Source organism: Diuraphis noxia, unplaced genomic scaffold, assembly GCF_037042655.1.
Source record: "Diuraphis noxia isolate RWA-SAM2 unplaced genomic scaffold, SU_Dnox_SAM2 contig0004, whole genome shotgun sequence".
Lineage (NCBI taxonomy): Eukaryota > Metazoa > Arthropoda > Insecta > Hemiptera > Aphididae > Diuraphis > Diuraphis noxia.
Window position 1 is genome coordinate 23,253,468 of NW_028301714.1, and position 16,188 is coordinate 23,269,655.

General features: G+C 32.2%; 1 protein-coding gene across 6 annotated transcripts in view; it reads right to left on the reverse strand.

The window, feature by feature from the left end:
- Positions 1-16,188, reverse strand: part of LOC107161789 (uncharacterized) — a 375,424-nt gene that overhangs the window by 92,166 nt on the left and 267,070 nt on the right. For all 6 annotated transcript variants that reach the window (XM_089226404.1, XM_089226401.1, XM_089226403.1 and 3 more), the window contains one exon: positions 9,935-10,115. In XM_089226404.1, the coding sequence (XP_089082530.1) occupies positions 9,935-10,109 (175 nt within the window). In that variant the 5' untranslated portion in view covers positions 10,110-10,115. The remainder of the gene's footprint in view (positions 1-9,934; positions 10,116-16,188) is intronic.

The window sequence follows — 16,188 nt, forward strand, 5'->3', positions numbered from 1 at the left end:
CATTTTAAATCCGAATGCATTTTTCGTTATAAACGGGAAACCTATTTCCGCATTTTTGTTCCTCTTTCGCGCAGTCATATCGTGCACGTTATCTATCTATTAATATCGACAAATTATTACTATTATTTCATGAAGTCGTCCTCGTTCATGATGTCACAGCATCGTTTCGTTTTGCTCTTCAGCCAGACGAATAAATTTCGAATGTAAATCGTAAATTACACTAGAATTAAAAACGTGAACTTGGTATAATAATGTATCTACCGCAGGCATCCATCGAATGATATAACGTTATAGCCCGCGCGGCGTCAAGAACAAAAAAAAAAAAAAAAAAAAAAAAAAAAAAATGGAAAACAAACGAAAAGGTCGATGGCAAAACGGCGATTACTACCGTGGTCGGGGAATCGAGTGTCAGCGTGCACTATATATAAATTGTAATACAACTATAAATATATATATATATATATATATATATATATATATAAAGGAACGTATAAACGCGCTGCAGCAGTGTAGCAGGTACTGACGTTGTAATTAATGGGCCAAAAACGTGCGCCGAGGTGGGATAAATCCCAAACAATATCTTTCGAGTGCTGGCGAGGCATGACAGCGACATTGGTGGAGAGAGGAGACAAGGTGTGCGTTTACCTAAATGGAAAAGTCTATTTGTTTTTTCGCAAGCCGACCGCGGAGGCAATTCCGAAAGTTAGTTCTAACGTTAATTAAATTACTTAGGTGAAACGCTTTGCCCATCAATATGTATGCGTGTGCGATTGGACGTATATAATGTATACGACGTACAGTTGATGTACATACTCCCTTAAGCATATCACTATGCATATATATATATATATACCGGATCAAAGTGTGTGATTTGAGCCCTCCGTATAGACCAGCCGACGTGGGTCGTAGAGAATATTTACCGTTTCCTATTAATTATAGAGATCCCCCCCATGGAAGAACGGTACACTGTTCTTTTCATACATTTCATACATTTTCACCACCGATTTCCCCTGCTTCTGTATATATAAACTCATACGCCTCATCTTTCTCTAGTTTACCCACCTATCCGACAGGTGCTCGTGTGTTGTGCATGTGCAGGCTTTTTGGTATGTATATAATATATAATGTTACATGTATAGGTACCCGAAAATAAAATAAATCGCGTGTCTTACCGAGTAACTACTTCAAAGGTTAGGGGTAGATATATTCATTTAAAAGCGTCCGGGGGCGCAGCCAGTCGGTTGAATCATCATTTGAAGAGCTACAATAACTTTTGTGGAGATGTATGCAACATTAAGAAGAACCCATCCAATTTTTATAAAAGCATCTCTCTGCCGCAACTTTAATTGCGGTCGATAAGTTTTCCATTAATTCCGATTTAACTTTGCCAGCACCGTCAAGCGTGGTTTTTGTGAACGAAAAATAGTTATATTAATATTTCTGTAGATAACACAGAAAAATATTAGCTTTTTCCAACCTCCTCGTCAATCAATATGCCTAATTAAAAATGATCAACTTTTATTCTGTTTTCAGTCATGTTATAATATTATTCTTACAATATTATGTTTCGAGCAGGAAATAACATAAATATAACACATCAATATGGTATTAATAAATTAAGTATGCATATTATACATCGTAAACATGTTTGTTAATGCATAGTTGAAATAATATAGTACTTATCTATTTTCACGATTTCATTCAATTTCGATGCGCTTTCCCCTCCACGTTATTTTTATATTGTTTGTCTTGAACTAATCATTCTCTCCTCAAAATAAATTGTGTTTAACTTACCTATATTATAGATAAGTTAAAAATATTTAATAAATCAATGTTTCGTATTTTTCAATAAAATGTATCGTATGGTAAGTATGGTATCGTATGGTATTTATTATCATATACAGTGCATTTATGATTATATTCTGAAAAAGTTTCTTTTAGCCAACTTCGATTCTAGAGCCCATATAGCTGTGAAGATATTTTTTTTTTTTTAATTACTACAAAATATTACAATAATATGTAACTATCAAAATCTTTTATTTCTATATTTAAACAAATATACAGTTTTATTGTGTATGTACATACGTCGCTTCTAGAAGAGTCAACCGTTTGAAATGTCCTTTTAAATAAGTTTTTAGGTTCTTCTTATCTTAACCGAACAATGTGCCCGAATTAAATGTCAAATTAAATTATAAAATACAGTATAGAAACATTATTAAGGCGGGTAACGCTTAAGAACTTTGTAATAGGCTAAAATATTTTATTGGAAGATTTGTATAGGGTCCAAAAAAGCATTAGGTACAGGATCCCACAATTTGATTTGATGGGTGTCTAGTTATAATATACTATTTCAATGAATGAAATCAATTTGATCCCATTAGAGATTCAAGGTGAAACCATAAACCAATAATAATGTGCACTATTATGCAGTCACGTACAATATTTTCAATACATTAAGCGGCATGGTTGGCGTTTTGATAACGGGCGTCCTGCATAGTCGTTGAAAAGTATATGATTTATGATTTCAAACGTAAACTTTTAGCAATAATATTACACTAGTAATAATATTATATGATGTGTGTGTTTATTCGGTTCACGAAGGACATTATTGTATACCCACGTATGATGTTAAAGAATCGTTTAAAATATAAAACATAAATATCGGGAAACAAATCAATGGCGCGATGTGAAAGTTTTCGTCGAAAAACAAATTAAATACGTGATACACATCGACCAATATGGAAGGTAACAAGTCACGAGACGAAAACGACGAAAAATATGAACTTCAGCCAAACGTATAATTTCAGTACACGGCAACAACTATTACTACATGATAACTACAATACGACAACTTGATTTATTGATAATAATAATAATGTATCGATTAGGTACAGTGACGGCATATAACCATTCAGAAAGTATGTACACCAAAACTCAAACTACATCCCTCTCACACGTGTATGACGTATTTAACAATTGTACAATATTGTGATGTACCAACTCAACTAATGATAAATGAAAAGGTAAGATTTTTAAGCACTAAGCTTGCTATAATATATAAGTGAAATTCGGATGTAGATTATTAAATTTTTTATAATTCGCAAATATACCTAATTTCTTAGCTCCTGTATTTAAATATGTAAATACAATTTTTCCAAACTTTAACTTTTCATAACTTTATTCCCAGTTCCCATTGATTACATTCATCGAGGTTTCGTTTTATTATTTCATTTTTCATTTAATAATAATTAATTTTGTTTGGTGTTTAATATTAACATAATAATAATAAATATATTAATTGATAAAGTGGTCAAAAAAACATTAGTCTATGATTGCCATCGAAACGAGTGACTTGGTGAGTAGAAATAGTAACAAATTGTAACAAATATACTCATTATTCAATAATCTACTCTAGTGAAAGCGTCTTCTCAACTTATACACTGAAAATGTATGTTCAGAAACAACTTGAAGGCATTGTACGTCGACGAACAATGCGCTCAAATAAGACGTTGTTGTCGGCGTCAACTTTGTCATCTTGGTGGTCACAAAGAACCATCCCCAGTTCCAACGTGCAGGAGTCGACGAAGAATACTGTGAGAATGGATACACTTCTTGTGAAATCAGACCCATCTTCAGTAACGTTGGACCAGTTTCTGGTGAAGTCAGACCAGCTTCCAGTGAAGTCTGACTTACCTTCAATTACGTCGAATCCACTTCCGATAAAATCGGACCAGCTTCCGGTGAATTCGGACCCACCTAAAGTGATGTCGGAACCACCTACAGTGATGTCGGAACCACCTACAGTGATGTCGGACCCACATACAGTGATGTCGGACCCACCTTCTGTGATATCAGATTCGCCTTCTGTAATGTCGGACCAGCTCTCGGTGAAGTCGGACCCACCTACAGTGGCGTTGGATCCACTTACAGTGAAGTTGGATCCAACTACACTGACGACGAACACACTTCTTGTGATCTCGGACCTACGTTCAGTGACGTCGGACAAGCTCCCGGTGAAGTCGGACCCACCTACAGTGGCGTTGGATCCACTTACAGTGAAGTTGGATCCACCTACACTGACGACGAACACACTTCTTGTGATCTCAGACCTACGTTCAGTGACGTCGGACAAGCTCCCGGTGAAGTCGGACCCACCTACAGTGACGTTGGATCCACTTCCAGTGACGGCCACGCTTGCCCCAGCGCGGTCTACAGCGTTCGCGATCGTCTATGGTCGGTTCGGTTCATCACTAACCACGGTTCACGAAGTGGTGCACGGTCATCAGTTACGAAGAATGATTTCGCATAAACTAACAGATAACCAGGAATATCTATCTGGACAAGTAAGTGAGCTGTGCCTCAAGTTTGTTTGGTGGGAACTGCTGTTAGAGGGCTCTCGAAGTAACCGCATGTTGTCTACCATATCTTGTACCGAGTTCCCAATTTACCAGGTTCCGGCGCACGCTCTCAAGTCCTTCCAGGCTTTGGCCTGTCTTGGTTGTCTCGAGAGACCGGTTTTGGTGTCGCACTACAGGCAGCCGTGGCTACCCATCGATAGATGCAACTACAAGCGTACTGGCTCCGACGTAACCATCATTGACGACGTGGATTTCAAATTCAATAACAATCTGCCAGACTTGTGCCACGACAGGCTGTCTGTGTTTAAACATACCGACGGCTCTTGCGCATACAATGACACCAAGTGCGCTGTACAAACTTACCAGAGCGACACTTCGTCGGTCACATACGCACAACCTCTGGTGGTCTATATTATGCACACTTTTCTCAAACAGTTTATATTGCTTAGTAATAATTAAAATTGTTCTAAATCAAAATTGTGTACATTTATAACTGACGTAAAAAATTCCGATTAAACAAGATTTTAAACGATTTGGTTTCGGCTATTCGTCGTGTCATCGACGTCGAAACACATTTGCTGATGTTTGCACATACGAGTTTAAACGGCAATATTCTTGTGATTTTAGATTTTCTTCGTTTCCTTAGTCTGTACATAGATCCGCAGACAGGCGTGAGCTCGCAGGTAAATCGTCGCTGTATCTGAACAGTTCATTAAATATAAAATCAAATAATTTATACCACGGTCACAGAATTACAGCATAATGTTTAATCAGTGATCGTATGATGAAAAATTAAATATTTAATTTTATGGGTCGCTAATTTTGACTTATCCGGTGCTAAGCACGCTCTATGTGCACCACCGCGTCATCACCCTGTGCCACCCTTATTGTGTGAATTCGGCGAATGTATTATAATAATATTCGCGTTCGCTATTTCAACTATAATTTTATCTCAAACCGTATACTGAGTACATAATATTGTAGTGAGTGGTATAAAATATGAACTCCACAGATCACACACTATCTAGCCACATTGCAGGTAGGTGTACAATTGTTTACATTTGCAATATGTATAAAATATTGAATAAATTTACTTCGCACGCACTTGTATTGTCGATCTAAAATATGTCACCACCGTGTTATTACAACCGTGCGATACGGAATCGTCAATACAATATTATTATTTTAAAATTAAATTAAATTTCAGCCACACATAATATGTTGACAGTTGCACTGGTGCTATAGGTATATTATAATATATAAATATCAAATATTATACATATATCATGTTTAAAATGTAACGCACATGGTGCGAAATACGCGTAGTGTGTAAACTAACCTGAATAACGTTAAATTACGTGAACAATGTGTAAAAATAGATATTATATAATATTATAATATGGTTTGCAGAGCATAAATTAGTTTTAAGTAAACGTATTTTATATGTCAATTCATTTTTTTCTAATCTAGCCGGTAATTTCTACGTTAACCATGACTAAGTTGGGGAAACACTTTGATGAGTGTATAATTTATAATTTATAAATTTATAATATTATGTTTTATATATTATTATTTGTGTATTTATAATTTATGTACATATCGTTTACCTACGATTGCGAACGACGAGTATATTATTAATATAATGCGATTATTCTCCTGTTTTAGTACAGGGTTCACTGTCTGCGTGTAAGTAAATACGTATTCACGTGTGGTGTGTAACAAGAAAAGTTTAACGAACGTTATAATGAATTAACACGCGAAAAGCTCCACATTTACGTTTTACATCTATAAGCTACAACTCGTCTTTTGATTTCTAAATGTTCGCTAATGAATTCAACTCTATTATATTTGTATTGTTATATTATAGCTGTGCTACGCAAAATGCGTAATCGGATAATGTACGTATTAAAGTGAGCAACATATTAATATAATGTGAGTCGTGAGTTCAATATTTATTCGAATACGTCCTAAAGAAGACTATTATTTACTTAATAAATAATATCGTATATGTTTTGCAAATAAATTCGTAGTAATACAGTGAATAGAAAGTATCGTATACAAAGATGACAAATCTAATCAAATAAATAAATATACGGAATATATAGATTTAGTAATAATTTCTTCAATAAGTTGATCTTGTGACATAGATGATTTGAAATAGAGCTTTCAATATTCGTCTAATAACTTATACTACTGATGTGTAATATCTACTATTACAGAAGCTATTTCAACATTTTTTAAATTTCAATGTTTCAAGAATAAATTACAATCCTTTACATTATAGAAGCAACATATATTTATATCCAATATGAATTAATAGAAACCGTAATTTTTGTAATAAACTGCTTGCTGTATTCAGGAGTTTGAGGATTAACGTTTTATTGATATTTAGTTCAATATTTATGTGTGCAATTTGATAATTCATTGTGTTTATTTTTAAACTCAATTGAAAAATACTAGTTGCACATTGTTTCGAAACCATATTATTGCGAAAAAAATTCCGACCAGCTTATGAAAATATGAAAAACTATACTCGCAATTTTCTGATAAAACCCCTCCTACTAACCTATCCTTTCTGACGAGGGGGTGATGTTTAAATTCACTCCTCACACCACCACACTTTTAGCTTCCATCATAAATACCAACCCTTCCATCGCTATCCCAGGCTCACAAACACGAGGTGGTTGATTTGTTCCTAACGTGATCATATATATATATACTACAAAACCTGAACATTTGTTTTGGACACATTCCAACAATCTATTTGTGCACATAACAAATTTGGTGACCAAACCACTGGTCGGAAATCGATCGAACGGTACTATTAGGACACAATGCCAGAGCATTCAGCCAAGCGGAATCGAAATTATATATTTGTGCTGCACATTTTTTACACACGTGACATAAAAAAAAAAAAACATCGTGTTTGATATAAAGAAGACAGACGAGGAACATACATTAAGAAATGTTATAAGTCTCGGATCAACTGCAGAAGTCCTATATATTATTATATTATACGTGAATATATATTGCGTCGTGACAAAAGTGGTGACTATTAACTTGGCACACAAAAACTTGCATTTTCAAGCGATAATCCTACATAATTATAATAATATTAAGAATGTAGTATTATGTTTACCTAGAACAATTATTATTTATTGATGTTCAATAACTGTGCCACAAACGTATAGTAACCGAATATAGTAAAGAATTGAACGCCGCGCGATTTAAGCGTAATACTAAATAGAAATTCTAGCGTCAATACCCGCAAGAATTGTCAGAAAATAGTCGGGCAATTGACAAGAAGACGCATTTACCTGTTGTTTACTTACCTAATATCATGGGCAATGGTATATGGTGTTAGCGTGCATAAGTGTGCAAACAGATAAATATCGAACAAAATAACTGTGATGGTGACAAATGAGCACTCTGAATTAGGTACCATCGTAATTAAGTTGTAAGGAGGGGGAGGGGGCGTCGGACAAATGAAACTTTCTCGAAACCAGACCTAATTTCTATAAGATGAGTTTGTAGTTAAAACGTCAACGCCTTATAATATTAGACACCTAAGAAATCCAGTAACTTTCGGATTTTCACACATCAGGTAATTCTTATTAATCAATACTCGTGTGAAAATCTTGCGTAAATAACCTTTTTCTCTTAAATTCGAATAAATTGTATGGCCTAAAAATTGAAATAATTGATAAAACAAACAGGGACAAATGGACGCTGCCGTTTAGACGCAAAGGTAAAATTATATTATTTACTATATAATCTATTTGAAGCAGAAAATAGACCCCCTAAAAACCTATTTGTAATTTCCATGTTTAAATGACTTCACATCCGATTGATCACGTTCTGTCGGTTGTGTCCATTTTTCCTCAATCGATAGTAAAATTATCCATTATATTATGATAGTAAAAAAAAAATTTCAACTTTTTTTGTATTATTTATTTTTTACATTTTGTACTTCATAATAAAATTGAAAATATTTTCAAAAATGTTTGATGTCAAATATCAAATAACGAAAAGTTTTTTTTTTATTAATAAGCGTTTAAAGTTTAGGCGAGTTGAGTAAAATGACAAAGTGTGGGCTTCACTGCAGGGCAGGAAACATTGTGGTTCACTACTCCGCTCATCAAAACTTTAATTGCTTATTAATTAAAAATTTATTTGTTCAGCAACAATCGATATAATATTATACATATATAAGTTGTTGATATACAATTTTTCTTAATAAAAAAACTACCAAGCCTTCGGTAATATAAAAGTGAGAAAAAAAGAATCAAATTAAAATAACGTAAATATCAAAATTATAAAAATAACCGATTTATAAGATTTCTATAACACCAAAGAAGTACAGTCAGCAGTACTTTTCGCACATTGCATGAATTACAGTAATTTATGTATTTATGATTCGGTATATAATTCAACCAATAATTACATGACTAGGGACGGCATAATATCTGTCGGGAAAATCATAATAGAATAATACGTAATAATAGTAGTCAAGTTTCGCTGGCAACAAATGGTTGGCTGATGACCAATATTATTAATCTGTCAGTGTGTGCGACCGCTACCGTTAAAGCAATGTTAAATATTATTGTCACCCTTTACAATGCATGCGTTGAAATTTATAATTAGTTCCTATGATAAAGTTGATTATTATAATTATATTGTATTGCTACTCCTTCGAACACATTGTGTAGCATTGAATTGTATACAATAATAGTATAGATATATATAGTGTCTAAATACAATTTATCAGTTAAAATTATTCGTCACTAATAGGCATATAAAAACATTTACTGTGGCCACAGACTAATATTATTCGATAAATGACCAACATTTTGTGATTTATCAGCTAATATGAAAATGACATTGTGTTCCAATAAATACTATCGATTACGTGTAATAAATTGCTGTGGCTAAACTTTGTGTTCATTAAGCGTAATATCCCATCCACTGCTCTATTGATTATTTGATTTATATACATATACCTACCTAATGTATGTCTGATCGACCAGTGACAATTACGCCGATGAGTGTAATTTCCATAACAGTTCATAAAATGATATGCGACCTTAAAATCGTGCATAGCTCAATTCGTGAAATCCAAGAATTCTCATTTTAATAGTAATAAGTACTCGTATAATACGCATAGGTGGTATATATGTGAATTGGGGTGTCGTGTCAAAAGCGATAGTTATGTGGAAGTGTTAGGTACCTTCTCGCCTGTCTCAAACGATTAGATTATTCGGGATCAACGTTACTGTGAACGATTTTCGATTCTGTTTATTCATTGAACCCGTTAAGTGCCGACAAAGTTTCTGTCTCGTAAACCAAAAGCATATCTGGTTATGAACCTTATAATTATTATTTGTTCTATGTGACACGACAGTGAAATTAATTTTAGTGTTATTGAAATACTATATACATATGTATATTCGAGCAAAGCGTAATAGCATAGAATTCTTACTCTATACCTTAAGCGAAAATGCTGTTTATTATTTCAAGATATGAACAAAATGCACAGCAAATTGTCGTAAATTAATACAAACAAGGAAAATACTTACGTGAACAATATGGTGGTTCATCTGATTTGTCACCACAGTCATCGTTACCATTACAAAATTTGTCCAAGGACACACAATAACCCGTATCGCACATAAACTCAGATAACTGACAGCCAAAACCATAATTGATCGTGCCTAACACACCGCATAGGAATATAAATCTTCGTACTTGCATTGTGGTCTGAAAGCAAATAAAAATCAATCAATTAGATATAATTATTTTAGTTGATTGTAACTCTATATATTGGTGTTTTCAATAAAACCTCGCAAAAAAGAAAAACATTTTATCAGAGAAGATCAAATATTAAACGATATAGTGTTCCAACTTATAATATAAAATTATATTATTATAACAATGATTTTATTTGAAATGTTAAAATCAAAAATTTAAGGCTCAAGGATATCATTATATTGATATTATAGGGGGAAATTCCACGAGGACTGCAACTATAGTCATAGCATATTGAAAATTAAACATTTAAAGAATCGTTTCGCGATATGAAAAGCAGCAATATCCTGACTATAAATCAAGAACCGAGCTTTTAAAACGTCAAGACCGCCAACAATTCGGTCAAGTTCGGTAAAACTTTTTTTTACGATCAATGAACACTTGTTGTATAGACAATCATCACAAAAAGACGAATATCATTGGAAACATAAACATCACACAGCAGTGATGAAAGGCGCATTTTATTTACTATATTTTACGTACACACTCTAAAAACCATGAAAATGGACGAAGAAATGCAAATAATATGTGAATATTTTCAACTTTCATCATTATTTCCAGGCAAATAGGTAAACAACCAACAGCTGGCCAAATTTATTTAATTTACACAAATTAACATAAAACGTAACTGTATAAAATACACTTCTTATTCGTTTCCCGAGTTTATTTAATCTGCTTAAAATATTATAGCGTCTTTTTATTATAATTACTATTATTTTTTGGATTGTTCAATAATATTATTATGTTTCTTATTAAAATGTATCTTAATACGTATTATAATAACTCGCAATGTATCCCATGTGGTTCGTATTATAATAATGACTTTAATATTAGTAGTTGCTTCTCATTTATTATTATTATATTAACAAAAAAAATAAAAATAAAAATAAAAAAAATACCTAATTTAATGAAATGTATTAAATGTAATATAATATGTCATATATGAGTAGATACGTTAATATTTTTTCTCACCGAAACGTGTACTTACTTAAATATTCATTTCACAATTTTTTCACTTTTTCCAAGTGCCAATAAATTCAAATTTCAATAGCCTATCTCTTTTGATGTATTTTTAATAGAGACCGACCGTTACATATACTCGTACCTTATTTTGTGTATTTATATATTTTATACTGTATACCCTTGTCAATCCAAAAATTCAATTTAAAATCTTTATTGCATGTGTCATTTGTTATTCGAATAATATACACATTAGCCCGCCTCAATTTTCACATTTACTATTTAATTTTAAAATTTCATTAGTTCAATATTTTAACAGCGCCAATTCAAAATTTTTATAATATGTGCCTAATAATCTATTGTACACGTAATGTGATAAGACGAGTTATTATAGTATATATAACTAATATAATTGTAATATATACTTTGTGATGTTTAAAATGAAAATAAAATATGTTAAACTTGAATCATATTACTGACAGTGTATAGTGAATTTATTAGGTATCGATCAACAGTATATAACAATACAATATCAATCATATTGTTTTCGAGTCCTGAAAGTCGTAATGTCGTAACTAATTACAAAGACTAATAATAGTGATAAATAAAATAATATGAAAAAGGATGTAGCCGACAAGAGAAATCGTATTGAAATATGAATGTTGTGACAGCGTCGAAACATAAATTATTAAATATATAACATGAATCATGATAATAATATTATATATATATGGTGCACAGTAGTAACTACAAAACCTTATGAAAACATAATATTATACACACATGGTATTGATTTTTGAACGATGTGAGTTCTGATTTATAAGTCATGGTGATGATGATGAAGAACATGATGACGATAATAACAATAATAACAATAGTAATGACACACCTAATAACAATGATAATAACGAGTGTGGCCCTATGATGAGTCTATTATCTTATGGCATATTAACCTGTATAAGGTTTTGATTATAATATTTTGCGTGTTGACAGCGTGTAGGTAGTAGGTACATACATTATAATAATATGGTAGTTGATTTGTCAATTAACCCCGCAATGCGTCAATGTTTATTATTGTATCATCTACCTCGGTACATCGACGTGGTATATAATTTATATTTTGATTTTGACACGATCTTAATTCACTCGTTCTACCCCCGTCTTATGTTTATAATTAGAGCCATACAACTCCACTTAAGCGTTTTCAACGCCGCTCCCTTTTCTGAGCAAGTGTGTGTGAACAACAGTAACGAAACATTATTTCAACCTTAGCGATCTTAACATATTCTCGTCGTAGAACTTTGATCACAACTCGAGGCGATATACAAATTTCTAGTCTGACACTTGTATTGATTCTCTCTTTTAGCACCAATTCTCTCTGTCGTTTTACTTAGGAAACTATTTAAATCTCCTGAAACCCACATCAATTAGGATTAAGTCATCGGTGAGCGTTATTATAGACATCAATGAAAACGCTTTGACGATTCCGTCTACTAATTACAACTAGACTTGTACGTCGAAATTTAATTTAAAAATTCGTAGCAAGTACTTACGCGTTCTCACATTAATCGTTACATATAAAGATATACACTAATATATACACATAAGCGTTAACTGTTAAGATGTTGTTGTTAAGACAGGTGTATTAATATTAATGACTGTAATATTATGTAATATTTTAATAAACATTTCTCTGAACAAAGCATAAAATTAGACTTATTTTTAAATTTTCATTTAAATTTAAATGTTCCAATAATAAAAGAAGACTGTTCGTATATCTTCTATAGCCCTATACATATTAACGTGTATACATTTTAACGTCCATAATACATCTGTTATTTAAATTAATGACTTAGGTACTGTACATAATATAATTGTTGTAGTAAAGAGTTCAACAATTTATTTTATGACACATTCATTTGCATATAAAACCCTTTTACTCGCAAATTACAAAGGAAATATTTGGCAGTAAAAAGTTAATTTTAAAGATGAATATTAAATTAATTTTGTTTAGTTTATTTACAAATAATTACCCACGAGAGCTTAAAAAATGGGAAACGTTGCGAAAAAAAACAACACTGAATGATCGGCGGGTATGTTTCACTACACCACGATTACATTCGTGGAAGTAGAGGATTTGGTTACTGTAATTCATTAGGCAAATCCCGAAACACGTTAGCGTACGGTGGTATTACCTATATTATATAATACACATGTACATATGTATATATATTTTATAGCCATGGAACTGCGGATGGGACCTGCCCGCCTATATTCTTACCGCCGTGTTTCGTGTCAATAATGTGACTGCAGTATAGACTTCTCGGGGCCAAGGCCAAAATTTAAGAACCACTAACCATTGGAATTGAATTCATTTGTCTTGCTGTCGTTTACTAACCTCGTCTGACAAATAATGTGTATGGAAATTAATGGAACGCCGGATTCCACATCTCCAAAGTGTATATTATATTATATCCCCGTCAATTGAACCCTTGTGGAATTTATTACTCGATCCGGAGGGCATTACAAATGTGCGTATCAGTTACCCACCTCCTCACACCTATTTTGGAGGTCGGCAATTTAACCCCCCTCACGTTATCAACTCCGTCAAATTCTTACAGACACGATCCTTTTATTCTCGCAGTGAAAATCTCGTTTGAAAATTGACTCCCATGCAACAGTTCCAGGACTGAATCAGTTGGAACTGAACATTGGAGCTCTTAAAAATGTACCGCAAAACGATTCCTTGTCAATCTAGACTAGTTTTTGCCGCCAAAGACGCGCCATCCAAATGATATTAATCGATATTTCAATGACATTAATATCGGATTCGTGTGTGGATATAGAACCTAATTAAAGTGTTTTGTTGAGAATATATCCACCCAAACAGTATAAATATTGTTTCAAATAAGTGTCATATTACATTATTATTAACTGTTAAGTCATAGGTGAGTTAATGTTATTTAATTTTTTATACTGACCGTGAATATTCCAAACTACTATATGAGTCGATTTTCTGCATTTTTTTTTTCAGGTTTATTTTGAAACTATTTTTGTGTAGTATAGTTATATCGAAGTAATTACATCTAGTATGCAATATAATTCGTATGTGAATTGCATAATATGCATAATAATATTATGTGTACAAGGTACAACATTATGTCACTAGCAATATGATGAATAAACTTTTGAATGCATTACATCTATGTTTGATATAATACCCATAGATACTAAAGCTCAAGACTTAATAATATGTATTATTTTACCCAACAGACATACATATAGTTTGATTTCCTTTAAGTCGTTTATTTCAAAAAGAAAACGAGAGATGACATTTTTAAAAACTTGTACATTATAATAATATTATATCAACGGAAGTATATACAAGTACGTTTTAGTTATGCACATGTACATGAATACGTATATATATATATATATATATGTACAGATTGTGTGAGTAGATCCTAAGTAGATACATAATAAATAAAAAAATAACAGACAGATGTAGAAGCGTTAGAACTCAGAAGTTAAAGTTAAACAAAAAAATAATACTGAAAAGTTAAAAAAAAAAAAAAACATTAGTTGTTTAAAATGATAAGTATAATAATATAACTGAGTGAGAAAAATATTTTAAAGTACATTCTTAGCAGACCTTCTCTCGTTTTTATATCACTTTAAAACTATTATTATTAATTGTATTCCTTTTTTTCCTCCTCTATATCCGTTTTCGTCTGAGTTATTTCAAAGCAACCGAACTATTGAAAGAGTATACAAAATTTTTAGAAGAATTGAGTGAAGTAGATAGAATTGACGTGTTTCTTTTCATTCCCATGCACTGTATTGAATACCATTCAGTAGCAGAGCCAACGTGATTGTAATAATATTATAACAATATAATAAAGGATTAACTCTCAATATTTTTTTTATTATATTATTATTATGTATCACTGTCTATAAAAGTATAAAAGCTTTAATACGACACGATTAAGTTTTAAATATAATGACTTATTATTTAGCAAAGCAAGAAAGATTATATTTTAATATTATATGATAACAGCTGGTTTATGGTGGTTGAAATCGATTTTACAGTCAATACCTTAAAAATAATAAATGCATTGACGACACAGCAGAACAATGTTTATTATTATCCTATATAATATATTGTCATTTTCGTGCTCATGAAAGTTAATATCATTCTTGTCGCAGGAGATTTCCACCAGTGCATTCAAGACTGTAAGGACCATTTCTTATATTATATTATATTATATAGGATGGACGTTCTTTTTAACGCAAAACGTTCATTATTTTTCCAGAAGTGAAATATAAAGTATATATTTTTTTTGAAATCAATAGAAAAACTAAAAAATTATCACAACTGTGTTAACATTTTAAAACTATATAAGAGGTAATAGGTTTAAGAATATAAAATTATATTATTATTGATTTTAATATGTCTAGGAATTATAGCATTGTCAACGCAGTTTGAAACAATTCAATACATGTAGGTAGATACTTTTAGAAACGAACCAATGTGTCTTACGTCAAAAGATTCACCCTGTGCAGCAGTATTATTTATACGACGAGGGTAATAATGTACGAGACACCAGGATTGGCTAACGGGTCTTGTTATAGCCGAATAATAGCCAAGTCCCCACGCACGCAAGCGTAACGCATTAATTCTTTCTGCAGTGTTTTTTTTTCTTCTTTCCATTAGGCTGCTGCTCTTTATGCGCCAGCGGTCTTTTGTGCTCGCTTACCAGATTACCACGACCATAATAATATGTAGGTATAAACCTACACATAATAATATTGTGTGTAAATAGGTACGTCGCAGATGAATCTTTAAGCCTGGACGGACATATTATTATTATCATATTCTAAATAATATAATATAGGTCTAAAGGTATTTTTATATTATTTTTTTCTCATGTTCTTCTATGTAAGTATATAATGACTGCTGAAGCGACCTTAGAGCGTTTTCTCGACTCATTCGCTTATCGTACGCGCACACGGTTTCTCAAATTTCCGTTTTAAGTTTATAATAAAGGAATTCTATGAGTATAAT